This window comes from Pieris napi, chromosome 23, assembly GCF_905475465.1.
Source record: "Pieris napi chromosome 23, ilPieNapi1.2, whole genome shotgun sequence".
NCBI lineage: Eukaryota > Metazoa > Arthropoda > Insecta > Lepidoptera > Pieridae > Pieris > Pieris napi.
In genome coordinates this window covers 3,460,928-3,475,222 of record NC_062256.1, presented here as the reverse complement: position 1 = coordinate 3,475,222, position 14,295 = coordinate 3,460,928, and the positions used below count along the sequence as shown (strand labels likewise).

The following is a 14,295-nucleotide window of genomic DNA, read 5'->3' as shown; positions in this document are numbered from 1 at the left end:
AGTATGTTTATCATTTTAAGCAACAAATTAAATTTTATGTTTTAGCGATCCAGATTAACCAAGATTTTATACAAACACATTAAATTTAAAAAAAATAAAAAAAAATACGAACACATACTGTACAGTACTCACAATAAAAAATCGTATAAAAATTCCACCCTGTATTGTTTAATTACATCTTAATTCGCTTGCAGGTTTATTCTAGCTGGGTAATTTAATAAATAATATTTCGTGTTAATTAAAAATAAAATTTAAATTATTTTTGAATTGAATCAATAAGTTCATAGCGAATAAAATTAAGTTAAAAATATCGTACCTGTTGTGCACGGATGGCGTGTTGCGATGCGAGTCTGGCGAATGCGCGTAGGCCGGAGAGGGGGACATGTATGGGGGCAACGTCGTCACCAACACAGGCTTCACGTAGCCGTTCTTTAGGACGTCATTTTCTATAATATCAAACACCACATGTGACTTATCAATAAATTTATCAAGCAGGAGCCATCTGTGCCTGACACGTAGGGATGCATCCGATACCGATATATCAGCGATCTTTGGGTTTGCCGATATATTAATTGCAACTATACTTTTCGCGCTTTAATAATTGCAAACGAGGCACGGACTATCTATGCCCGGGGAATCCCCGCGTTTTATTTTGTTCGATGTCTCTATCACCCGCGTATTCCATTTCGCTAGACACTTTAGCTTATAACTGCTATCGCGCGTAGTATTTTTTCGATACCAAATTAAATAAAATACAGAATTACAAAAATCTTATCAATGTTAATTTTAATAATTAATATTTATTTATTTTACTTTAATTTAATGATTAGTCTAAATTCTTAATATTAATAACTAAACCTTTAATCTTATTCAAAGACTTTAACCAAAATTGATATATTTTACCTTAATTTTATTTTAATTCAATAAGTGTTGGTATCGACGATGTTTCTATAAGACTATGTTCACATGTAACACGCGTTAACGCGCGATCAAATTTATAAAGAGTTCAGATGACAAGCGCTAACGCGCGTTGCGAGAGTACTCGTCAGTCTAGTTCGGTAGAACGTAGAAAATGGACGTGGAAGAGGCTATTATTTTGTGGTTATATTATAAAGAAAAATATAGAAAAAGAAAACGTACACATTGGGTTCATCAAATTTTGAAAAATAGACCCAGTTTGTTTCCGACACTATATCCGAATCTAAGAGACCATGAATCTAAATTCTTTAATTACTTTACAATGTCTATAAAGTCATTCGACAATTTGCTTCAACTCATCCAAGAGGACATTACAGCAGCTCCGAACGCCATCAGATATTGTATTTCACCCAAAGAAAAACTAATAATTGTTTTAAGGTAAGATTTATTAATATTGATAATTAACAATCAGTAAACAATTCTAGTTGAGAATCATCACTGCTGGTGGCAACTGATGACGGCGTCCCAGGTGCTATGTCTCGTCCGCTCATTGTGTAGCCATAACCAGAGGAATATTGTTGTAAGGGCCAATAATTTTCAGACGAGTAATTAGATGGTGAAGGAGAATGATCATCAGTGGTTGGGTTTTGGTATTGCGCTATTAAATTATACATGTCAATCTTGGCTCTAAGGCGTCTATGTTCGGGTATTTTCTTTATTTCGTTTACTAAAGACAAGCAAAATAATTTGTCCTCATCTCCCACCTCCTGTGTTTTCCTTGTTAATTCGGTAAACTCAGTATGTCTCTGTTCAATACTCTTTTCTAGAATTTTAATTAATTTGTTATCACTGTCATTGGATTTGGCCCTTTTAGCAGTTGGCTTGGAAGGTGGTGGCATTTCAGCGTTATTATCATTGTCATTAATATTAGCCTCAGTTTCATTATCTTCACTGAAATTACTTTCTTTTCCTGGTGTGGAAGATTTCAAAAAGAGGAGCCTGTTAAAATGTATGTGGTTGTTTTTACACGCTTCAGATGCAGATTTTACTTTTTTCGCCGCTCTTATAAAATTATCTTTTAAGCTTTTCCACTTCTTCTGCAACAAATTACCTGTGAAAATGAAATTAAAATGTAAGACTGTATATCTTATCTTATTTAATTAAATTGAAGTAAATAATTCCAGATATCTTCCAAGCGGGTGTTCAATGGCAGAGCTACACTATTCATATAAAATTGGGAAGTCGACTATATCTGGTATAATTCGTCAAGTATGTGAAGTTATCTGGATGAAATTGAAAGAAATATGCCAATACCTGATAAAAAAAATGGATTGAAATATCCAAAGGGTTTGAGCAGACAGCCAAATTTCCTCATTGCAGCGCAATCGATGGTAAACATATCAGAATATAGAAACCAGAGCAATCAGGTTCATTGTACTTTAATTATAAAAATCATTCATCTCTGGTCCTACTAGCGTTATGTGATTCTGACTATCGCTTCATCTGGGTAAACATTGGTGCTTACGGAAAGGATAGTGATTCCGGAATTTTTAGAGAATCTGTCCTATACAAAAAACTCAATGAAAAGTCTTTGAATATACCAAAACCATGCCTGTACGGTTCCTGGGTCATCAGGGGTTCGAAATAATAGAATAAATTGAACTTACTCTATATTTATCACTCGCGTTATACAATAGAATATGAGCGGAATAATAACTATTATGTTAATTGCTATATAATAAGTGCAATCTAACAAACAGAGAGAGTGCCTACGTCTGGCTATGCTCCCGGGGTGAAACTCCTATGACTTAGTTAATTACGAATGACTGCTGTAACAGTCGAAGAGAGTGCCTGCGTCGGGCTATACTCTCGGGGCGTGACTCCGACGATTTAGGAAATCGTCATGCTTATATGTGATCAAACTGTACAGCCAGGACACGTACTTACATAAGACAAACATCACGCTTGTAGATGATTGGAATGTACGAGCCCTGGCACGTACTGACATAGGAAATCATCAAGGTTGTAGATGATCGGAATGTACGAGCCCTGGCACGTACTTACATAGGGAATAATTAAGCTTATAAAACTAAGGAAGCCTGAGCGAGTAAAATGTACAGCCTTGGCTCGTACAATGCCCTTTAACAGAAAACCACGATACGGCACTACCTTACGTAATTGTAGGTGATGAAGCATTTGGACTGATGGAAAATTTAATGAGGACCTATGGTGTAAAGCAACTTACGTTCGAAAAAAAAAATTCAACTATCGGCTAACTTTAGCACGTCGATATGTCGAATGTACTTTTGGAATAGACAGTAATAAATGGAGAACACTACATCGCCAAAAAGATGTCCCTGTCGATTCTGCCGAACGGATTGTAAATGCAATTAGGCCGTTTCTCCACTGCTCCGGTCTGGCAAACGTTAATTACCGATCCGTTTTAGAAACTCACAACAGTACTTACGTACTTCTCCACTACTCCGGCATCCGGTTTTTAACGATCCGATAACTAGCTAGATCGGAACGCGGTGTTTTATCGGTCCAAGTATCCAAGAGGTTATACATTATTTTACACAGGTTTATTTATTTATTTTAATATTATGGCAATAGTTATGACTTTATGCCAGTTTCAAGTAAAACACACGTTTCTTTAATTTGAATTTAATAACCTGGACGAAACCAAATTATGTTGCTATTTATTTATATTTTATACCATAGTATTAGTGAACTATTTATGAAGTAGATTATAATATTTTAAGATAGATGGTTTTATTAATAAAATAAAGTATATAGGTTTTAGTTAATATAAGTGTTGCATGATAAATATACAAGTATCGATTATTGTCGGATCGGATATAGTGGAGAAGCTCAATCCGGCCTTCCAAAAATTTTCTCATGATTCATTCCGGTATCTGACGTCGGACCGGAGCAGTGGAGAAAGGGCCTTACGGTACTCCATAATTATGTTCGAGTCAGAGATGGATTTAGACGTGAAAAGATAATAAAAGGAAATCTATCTAGCATATCTATTACTCACAATGGACGAGCAACTTCATCAGCGGATAACATCCGAACCATATTCACAAACTATTTTATTAATGAAGGAAAAATAGAATATCAGGATCGAATGATATAAATATTTATTGTCAAGCGCACTCATGCGCGTGCTTATGCGTATACACTATACACACTTTTATAGGGAGAGCTAGATATACTAAAGATACAACACCCGGTATAATATTAGGTCCTTACTTACCAACTAGCAAAATACCACTTTTAGTGACTAAAAGCATTATTCTATTACTATTATTTGACTCCAACTGAAAAACTATACAGTGATACCAAATTTATGAGTATAAACCAGACATACGTTTACAATACCTCAATTGTAATATACAAAATTATTAACAAATTAATTCATACAAATCTATCCTTAACACAAAAATCAGATACAAAATATTCATTAAGAAATATTGATACATTATGTTTAATACAACCAAAAACTAATTATGGTAAACTTAATATTATGTATCAAGGCGCACAAATATTTAATACATTGCCATTCAGATTAAAAGATATAAAACCTTTTTACAAATTAAATAAAAACAACCATATTCTATATCTGTGTCAATCGTAATAGTTTAATATGAATTAATGGAATAATTAATGTATTTACAAAACATCAAAAAGGCTATTCTAGCATTTAGTTATGTTTGCGAACGAGCGTCTTAGAAATGATTACTATATTACCTATATTTTTCTTTTTATCTTGAGTGCCATCGCAAAAATTAATACCAATTCTTCCCAAGCACGTCGTTTCAAAATTTTGTTTTTATAGGATTCCGAACCAATATTCCAAATTGCTGGCCTTTTTTCTACTTCATCGATTAGTAAGTCGATGTCAATATCTTCAATTTCACTCATTTTAAATGCGAGAACAAAATATAATTACGAAAATTAATAAAATTTCATGCGATCGCGATGAAAGCGCGCGCTCATCAGCAAACGGACATTACATTAATATCAAAGCGCGATCACCTGCGTCTAGATACTTTTTCTCTGAGCGCCGCTCGTGTGAACTCATGTGCGCTGATGTGAACAGTTGTATGAAAATACCACGGCTAGTCGCGCGATTTGAAAACGCGCGTCAAGTTTTTGCCATCTGAACATAGCCTAAGAGTATCGGCAAAAAGGCATATCGATGCATCCCTACTGAGACGCTTAGTCAAAAAGTACAGCTCTGCAACTCTCTCTATATTCAAATTAATTAGCATTCAATATTAACCTTGTGTAATAATCGGAAACAGATGACGCTATGAGATCCATCAATGTAGCTAAATAATTTAAGAAATAAAAATGTATTCTTTACTAAGACGTGTACTGTCTAATGTAAAGATCTTAAAGTATATACTAATAGTTATATATGTTACGAAAATAGTGTTGGCGAAATATTCTATGGCATTTCTGAAAACCAGTGCTGGAACCTGCCAACTGTCACTGTCACTGTCAGCCTGACAACTGACTAATCAATTGGTGCACAGCCTATAGAACTTACGACCAGGGATAAGAGTTGCACGCTGCAGTTGTTTTACGCCCGAACCCAATATCCTATCTCAATCCATAAGACACCATCTGAGATAGTAATCTTAATCCAATCGCTGTAACAAGTGTCCCAATAACCAATCGACGTATTGTAATAGCCATCTGTCGATACAAGCTATCCATGGGAGGTCGTTTCGGTGTCTGTGGATAGACCTTTGTATGAAAATGACAGTTGACGAAAGCTCGATTTCAACAGTTCATTATTTTAACAGATTTTAACTTTTAACCAGTTTTTTAAATAATTAAAAAAACTGTTTGTTATGTTTTAAACATACACCATTTTTTACTGTTATTTACTTTATTTGGTTTACATTGATTATCAAATATGAGTGAAAACTCGGTAAAATGGAACGACAAAGAGCATTTTATCCGTCGCCAAAAATGGTTTGTCTTCGTAGGGTTTGGTTATTGGGATGCAGATAGGAGATCGATCGACTGTCACGATCTGATATTGTGGATTGATTATTGGGTTCGGGCGTTAAGCTTTATATATCTTATCTATTACAGATAATCTGTGAAATCGTAGATAAATACACACAATAGTCTTATACCAAACGATACGTCCAATTTTTAGTCATACCTCATGCTGGAAAACTGCCTTTTTAATTCTAGTTCCAACTCACCAGGCTTAGTATAATACTTGGAGAAGACATCATTCTTGGCCACGTTGGGGTAAAGGAACTGCAGCTGGGACAGATCCAGGATTCGGTCGGCGAGGGATCGCAGCATCAGGTCACGGGATGTGAACGGCTGGAGGCTGAACACTTCGTTGCCATCTGGACAGAGATTTGATTTCCACTAAATATTTTATTCAAATTTATTTTTTCAGCAATACTCATTTATGTACGTTATTATAATTGTTTACGTATACCCTACGTATACTTTTAGGGTTTAATATAAAAAAAAGTATTATTAAAAGTAATCTGTATAAAAAATGGTTATATTTATAAAAAATAACTTATACTTTTTAAAAATATTGATTATATACGTAAGTCACGTGACACAAAACTTTCGGTTAGTCGAATCGACGATGACGTCTAATCTTAGCACTGTCTTGGGAGTTTAATTTCGTTTTGGATTTAAATATACATATATGTATAATTTTAAAATGATAATTAACACGAGTTATGTTACCTAATAAGATTAGTAAGATTAGTTATGTTATGTATATTTTAGTAAAAAAATTTACAAAATGTAAACAATCATCGCACACTTAAAAAAGGTGCGTGTACTTATGTACGCGCGTAAGAAGTTATACTTCTTTGGCATTATTAAAAATAGTTTTTGATTGCATGCAAATAATTAATTACAATTAAATAATCAAAGAATGGAAAAGCAGTCATTATAGTGAATAAAGTTCAGTTTACTTTTAAAAAATTAAATTAATAAATATTTATTATTATTATATTACATTAAGTGTAACATAAATTCTATTATTATTCGAATGGGACAACCTTATTCTGTTAATTTTGTGTCACGGTGCGCGCGCATCGTAAAATTTCACTCTCATCAATTTTTCATAACGCACCTAAAGAAGTATAACTTCAAAAATCCAATATGAGCCTTTTAGATTTTACCACCCTTATAAATTGTAATTTAATATTCTCGTTTCCGATGAGGTCCAATAACAGAAATGTCACTTAGATTTAATAACCCTAGTTAGTTTTTTGTTAATCCAGCGTCGCAACCCCCACTAATTGTCACAGTGACAATGCGATGCCATCTTACAATGATGGCAGATTTAATTGAATAATAAAGCCAATACGTAACAGTATTAAAAAAAAACGTGTGGCACTCGGGGACTGCCGCGGTATAGCTATTGCATAGCATTTTTGACGTGATAACGTCTTTAAAATCGTTTTAGTCGGGTGACATGTTCAGAAACTTGTGTCACACCAAAACCTCACGAGCGCGATCGCAGGTATAACGAGAGAGAGACGGACCGACCTCCCGTCTCATCTCGAGCGCTGCCAGTCATTCCGTGAATGTGTGAAGAAAAATGTATATCATAGTCGAATAAGTAAACTTGTCATTTTACACCCGAAATTTATCATCAAAAGTGTGAAAAAACGATAGATGTAATTTAAAATTTGAAAAAATTGTTATCTTCATTAATTCCTTACTTCCCAAAAACTTATATCACCAATAAGACGTTATCACGTAAACATCTCGATCGTAAACCTACTTAACAAACAACCAATATTTTTTATCAACTTATGCAGTTATAATTATTTACTTATTTTTTATTTATGCAGTATTTGTTTTTCTTTGGTATTTGCCGCACCTATATTACGTCATCGTGTGTTAGGTTTTTTCGGTACGGAATTTCTTGATTCGGTCGCCGCGCTCAAAGCCCGCGATAAAATCTATGCAATAGCTTAAAATAAAAATTCGTATAGGTCTTTTAGTCACTAATAAATAATCTGAAATACTTTTCAAAATCTTAAATAGCCCATTAAAAATCAAAGGCCTCTATAAAATTTAACTGTCATTATTAGACACATAGGCAGGGTAAATTCACAGTCATAACACATTTAAAATTCTCACCTCCAACCCAGGCGATAGTGATTCCACCGAGTTCAGAATCCGAGAAGCGAAGTAGGAATGTCCCAGGAGGGCATTTAGCTAACATCTCCTCGGCTTGCTTCTTTTGGATGAAACCCATTATCAGGCTGAAAATGTTATTTATTTATTTATTACAGACATACATACATTATCCTTACAGACTATGCCAATACGATAATGTCGTGAAACATTAAATAAAATATAATAAAGTAGGTACATATATAATATTAAACACATAATACACACAATATCGCTACTGTGAATTCACTCTGGGAATATATAAATATGTCGATAGTGTCGGAGACAGCATTCAGTAGCCGCAACGTCTTTGATAACGGGGATCTGTGCAACAGACTGGTTCTTGCCCTTGGTATCGCAAATAACTTAGGTCTAGGTTAATAAAATATACAGTAAGGGAGTGTTTAAGTATTACGTAACGAATTTGGGGTGGGGTCCCTTTGTAAAACGTTACACGGTGGGCGGGGATTGAATTACGCGTTATTGTTAATATTATTTTCGACTTTCCAGTACTGTTCATCACATAATAGTAACATTTAGGTATAAATAGTCACTAGGTGGTCACGAAACGTTTTACTATTGGGTACAGAAAAACGTTACAGCGCGTTACATGGGAGACTGGGGTCAATTATCTCCAAAAATTGCGTGACGTAATACTTGAATGATTCCTAATCCTCCTATAACGCGATTACGCGGTATTATCCCCAATAACGCGTTTTCATATAACGCGATATTACCACATATAATGCGTTTTCATGTAACGTGATTAGTGATTACCGTCACCCACATAACGCGGTATTACCCCTATAACGCAGAGATTTCTCAAGTTAGTCCATAATTTGTTTTACGTACCTTTGCATCTTCAATTGTATTGTTATAAAATTAAACTAAAAACTAGTTCCTAGTTTTTGAATTGTTATAAAAACGGGTTTAACGAACATTTTAAATGTCTGATTAGATTTATTGACAGAACGAGTGAATGAATACTCACCGATCACACCAGAGCGTCCTCAGGTAGTCTCTCGTGACCTTGACGACCATGTAAAACCACTCCCAGAAGGTAAAATTCCGTTCCGGTAGTGCGTCTTTGCAGAACTGGGTCCAGCTGACTGTCATGGCGTTCAGCTCCATGGTGTTCATGGGGAGACTTGTCCTGGAGATTATACTAAACATATTGTATAGTCTGGTATTGATTTTGGTAAAAAGAATTTTTGGCAATATAATAATAAAGAATAGAGTAAATAAATCTAGTACATTTCTCTTTATGCATAGAAAATAGACCAAAATTGTGAAGGTAACCATGATTTTGGAGTATGAACAACTAAAAAGGCAATCTAACTTAAATCTTAACTATACTCTGATTTTTAATTCAGTAGAATTCTGACAGCTATCATTTTTTGACATGTCAGAGATGACAAGCATTTTTAGCCGGGCACATTTTTCAATTTCAATACGAGTCAGAATATCTGAGTCTATACATAAATTTTATTGTTAGTTAATGTATCCATTTTATTAAGTGCGGTGCTTCACATTAAAAATGATTTAACGGCGATAATTACGTCCCTTTTCATTACAAACAGTAAAAAACCCACAAGTAAAGATAACATTTTTTTAAAAGGTTTACTAAACCATGAATTAGTAGGCAGTGATGCCACCTAAAGAATAAAATAAAGTAATTAAAGTTAAGTCGATATATTGTTCGTGATATTGAAATATTCGTTGTTTTTGTATGAGGTTTTTGTAGGTAAAACATAAAAATACGTAGCCTTTTATTTTTGATTGCCCTAAAATTTGACCCTTTTTCAGTGGAGAACTTTTTTAGTGGCAACACTTATGAAATGTCAGAATTCTATGGAATCAAAATTCACAGTTTAGTCATTTTTTCTCAATATTTTTAACTTGTATTTTTGACTTTCAAAAATGCCTTTTTAATAGGCCCAATTGAAATAAATGATTTGACTTTGACTTTAAATTTAGTTTCCGGAACTGTCAAACGATTTCATCTGTTTGAAATTTGACATATTTGACAGCGCTTAAACAAGATTGTGACTTGAAATACAAATTAGAATATGGAAACTGCGATTAGCTAAAGGAAATTATGAAAAAAATATTATTTAACTAATGAATTATTAGTAATAAATAGAAAACTAGTAAACAAACCTAAAAATCTTCTCGGCCAGGAACCTCAGATTATCCTCAGACAGATCCCCGCCCGTGGCTGAACAAAATTTGATGCGTAGAGTTTCAGCCAACTGACACCAAGTTACCTGAAACCGTTTTATAGTATTTAAGTTAAAGCAATGAAGGGACTGGTTAAAAATGTCAAAAACAAATGAAAGCTCCCGAAAGAGGTGTTCATCATGTATAGAAAACAATAGTTTTACTAAGAATTTTTGAAGTGAAACTTCTTTAGGCGCATGGGGGTAAAATTTTTACGGAACGTCACAAAAATGTGCAGCGTTTTTGTCGAAAGGGAGAGAGCGATTGAGACCGATTGAGAGAGTGAGAAGGGCGAATTACCTTATAGAAATTCTATTTTTAAAATTAAATAAATTTATAATGTGTATGAATTTTTGACACTTAATATTTTAATGACAATTAAATTCATTAAATTCCTAAGATATCTTCCTTTTTCCGTCCCTCTAAGTATCGAAAATTTAAAGTTTTAGATTTGTATACTATATATAAGAACAAGAGTTAAAAATTAGTTTGCCAAATTAGTTTCATTCTGACCAGTGTACTTTGTACGCACGCACTTTTAAGCTATTGCATAACTTCTATCGCGGGCCTCGAGCGTGGAGAATCCAGAAATTCCGTAACGAAAAAAACCTTACGCGTTAGAGCGGGACAGAACGCATACTGCGTATTCACGAGATCGGTGCAGCCGGTGCGCGTTAGAGTGAGATAAACTATATAGGCGAGTTTGTCTGAGTCTGGTAGAGTGGTAGATTGAATTAATTTATCAAAGAAAAACTTGAATTAATATCAAAGAAAATAAAAACTGCATAAATAAATAACTATAAGTGCATAAGTTGAAAAAAAAATTATGCCATAGCTTTACCGCGGCAGTCCCCGAGTGCCACACGTTTTTTTTTTATATAAAGATATGATATTATGTAGATTCAAAACAAGCCAAACTGTTTTTGTTTTGTTATCATTAGGTATTTTAGATTACCACAATATTATTACCTTATCGGGGACAGCGAAGGGGACCCTGCCTGGAGGGCTGAAAGCATTGTCCCATGTGACTGTGGCCCAGCCGTGGGGCTCCTGATTGCCGTGGACTATCACCACTACTGGAAGAGATAGGGTCCACACCTGAAAATAATCAGATTTTTAAGTTTTACTGATTACGCGTTTTGCACCTTAAGTGGTGGTAAGAAGATACATGTAGGACATCGTCTCTTCTACATCTTCTTGTCTAAGAAGAATTTCCACTATTATTTCTTGCCTTGTTTTAAGTAATATATTAAAATAATTTCTTCTTAGTAGGATTTTTTATAATATAAATTTTTATAGTCATGTTTTTGAAGTGAAACTTCTTTATCGGGGTTGGAAAAAAATTTACACACATCTGTCACATTTTTCGGTTACGCGCCATCTTTTTCTTGTCCCTACCACGGTTGATCCGAAGAGATTCGAAGCCATTAGTAACAAAAATATATAATAACGATAACAACGATAGTAATACTAATAATTCTAATACAATTAATGAAATTCTGTAATAATCTTAGTACTACATAGTAGTACAGTAATAAGTTAAAATGAAATAATTGTATTTGTATTCATGTCTATGATAATAAAAGCCTTTTGTTAAACTTTATCTAATTTAACTTTATTTAACCAATTTCTGTAAAGTTGCATATAGTTGATCATTTTTCGAAAAATAAGGTCATAAAGAAGTTTCACTTCTTACGTGTGTACACCTAGTACACGCACACATTTTTATTTTTTTTCTTTACATTTTTTTCTCTGTTTTGCTAACATTATGCGTTATTAGTCACCTTTATTTATAATAATATCTCATTTAATTTTTTTTTGAATTATTTAAGTAGTATAGTATCTATAATTAGGTTTTAAACTCTTGCACTTAATTATTTTTTAACTGTTATCTTTAATTAGGTTTGCCTGGACGAGATGCTATGTAGCGATAATGCCGCCCTTACGCCATGTTTTTTTAAGTTTATTGTTCATATTCTTATTTAATTCTTGTGCAAAAATTGTAAATCAAAAATCAAAAAAGAGCAATACTGAACGCAAAAAACCTCCAGCAGAAGGTGGGCAACTTATGCAACACTTTAATTGGAGCAAAAAATGCGAATAGACATACAAAAAATACACCGCTGAAGCGATCTCAAATCCCTCTACGGACACAGACTCTACTACACACATATGTACTAAAAATATTAACCTGGAAGACAAGTTCCCCTCCCCCGACGTTGAACTCAGACTGAAATAGAAGAGTTAGCTTCTCATCCATCACACTCTCTGTTCCCTTCTTCTCCGCTCGCTTTATTTTGCGTAACTGCATGTTCCTGAAAGATAGAATATTGTTATTTTTTTATAGACATCAGACAATATATTCAGAACATAAACTTAAGCGTAAACTCCGACTCCCTTACGTCAAAAAATCTTGAATCTTATCTTAAAATCAAATGAAATAGCATTTTTTTATTTGTGGATTATTATTTTTTTCACGAAAAAAACAATCCAAAGTCTGTATTGCCATAATACTGAACATAAATCCAAAAACACTGCTATATAACTTATCCCAAAACATATCATTGTGTCTTGATATTATATATATTTCCACATAAGTGTAATTTACAGTGATTACTAATACACACACACAACAATACATACTTCTTATTAATAATAATCCAGTAGCGCTACGTAGCTAAACTTGCCTAGATGGCATCCTTTGATCATTTTTTATTTTATAGACAAGGTGATCTTTTCTCTGACACATTAGATTTTAGGATTTGAGACAAGCCAGTTTCCTCACGATGTTTTCCTTCACCGTATGAGCGTGTTAAATGCGAACATAGAAAGTCTATTAGGTGCACGGTCTATCAAATAGATGAGAGTCGCACTCTGAGCGTCAATATTATATTTAAACTTCTAGTCTAATAATATATTTTCAGGTGACAAGTTTATTATCAACTCTTGAGAACTCCGCCACAGTACAAACAAAGAGATCTACCTTATACATCTTATTAATTCCATATATTGGCGTAATTAATTCATAGATAAATACGCCTGGTGAATACCTGAAACTGACGCTAAGCTGCCGGCTGGTAGGCTGGTACTCCATACACCCGCTGTTATTGAGAATGTCCCCACACTCCACGGGCTGCTTTCCGCGCCCACTTTGGGAGTCACTCTTCAATAACAATTGAGCTTGTTGCTCGGATATTATCACCACCTGAATTCATATACGACTTTGGTTGCAGCTACCATTTAGCTATAGCGACGTTTTAAGTTGCATGAATTTAAAGCTTTAGTACAAAATTGTTATAGCTATAGCGACTATGGATGTAACGTCGAGTTCGGGTATAACGACTGCTTTTAAATATTTATTTACACTTTATTACCTTATACAAAAACTTAAATAACTAAGCAAATGTTAATGAAATAAAGGGGATTTCGGGTATAATGTCGATGAAGGCACCACAAATTTCGTCATTATATCCGGACTTCGTTACAAGCAAAGGTTATAGTCACATATTCTGATTATCAATTAGTAAAACCATAAATTTAACTCCAAAACGTACACGCTTACCTACTTAGCTAATATCTATAAACAAAAGGCACATGTCTCTACGTTTAAATTACATTAAAAAAATGCAGGTTACATACGTTATAAGGCAACGGGCGGCCTTATCGCTAACAAGCGATTTCTTCCAGGCAACCCTAGTATGGATCAATAGAAACACAATAAAATAAAGTCCAAGAAGTGTAACAACAAAAAGAAACTCAAAATAACATGTAACTATAACTAAAATCAAATATAATAAAATCTAAAGAAAAAATAAAAATAATTATAAACAAAAAAATTAAAAGCCAATCAAAAGGTTAACTTTTAATGAGTAATTTGTAACAAATTCCTGTAAGACACATTCTAATCTTTTGTTTATGCAAGTAGGCCTTAAGAAGTTGAAACTTGAACTCGATTTTACCAGATACCTT

At 33.8% G+C, this 14,295-nt stretch overlaps 1 protein-coding gene across 16 annotated transcripts in view; it reads right to left on the bottom strand.

Annotated features, from left to right (window-relative positions):
• Positions 1-14,295, bottom strand: part of LOC125061300 (signal transducer and activator of transcription 5B) — a 37,396-nt gene that overhangs the window by 7,363 nt on the left and 15,738 nt on the right. For 6 of the 16 annotated variants that reach the window (XM_047666672.1, XM_047666670.1, XM_047666668.1 and 3 more), the window contains exons 13-20: positions 13,377-13,531; positions 12,518-12,641; positions 11,296-11,424; positions 10,267-10,373; positions 9,098-9,271; positions 8,071-8,195; positions 6,147-6,299; positions 317-446 (exon numbers count right to left, since the gene is read on the bottom strand). In XM_047666672.1, the coding sequence (XP_047522628.1) occupies positions 317-446; positions 6,147-6,299; positions 8,071-8,195; positions 9,098-9,271; positions 10,267-10,373; positions 11,296-11,424; positions 12,518-12,641; positions 13,377-13,531 (1,097 nt within the window). Of the gene's footprint in view, positions 1-316; positions 447-1,357; positions 2,030-6,146; positions 6,300-8,070; positions 8,196-9,097; positions 9,272-10,266; positions 10,374-11,295; positions 11,425-12,517; positions 12,642-13,376; positions 13,532-14,295 lie in introns of those variants that run through there. The other 10 variants (XM_047666671.1, XM_047666669.1, XM_047666676.1 and 7 more) reach the window with 5 other exon arrangements.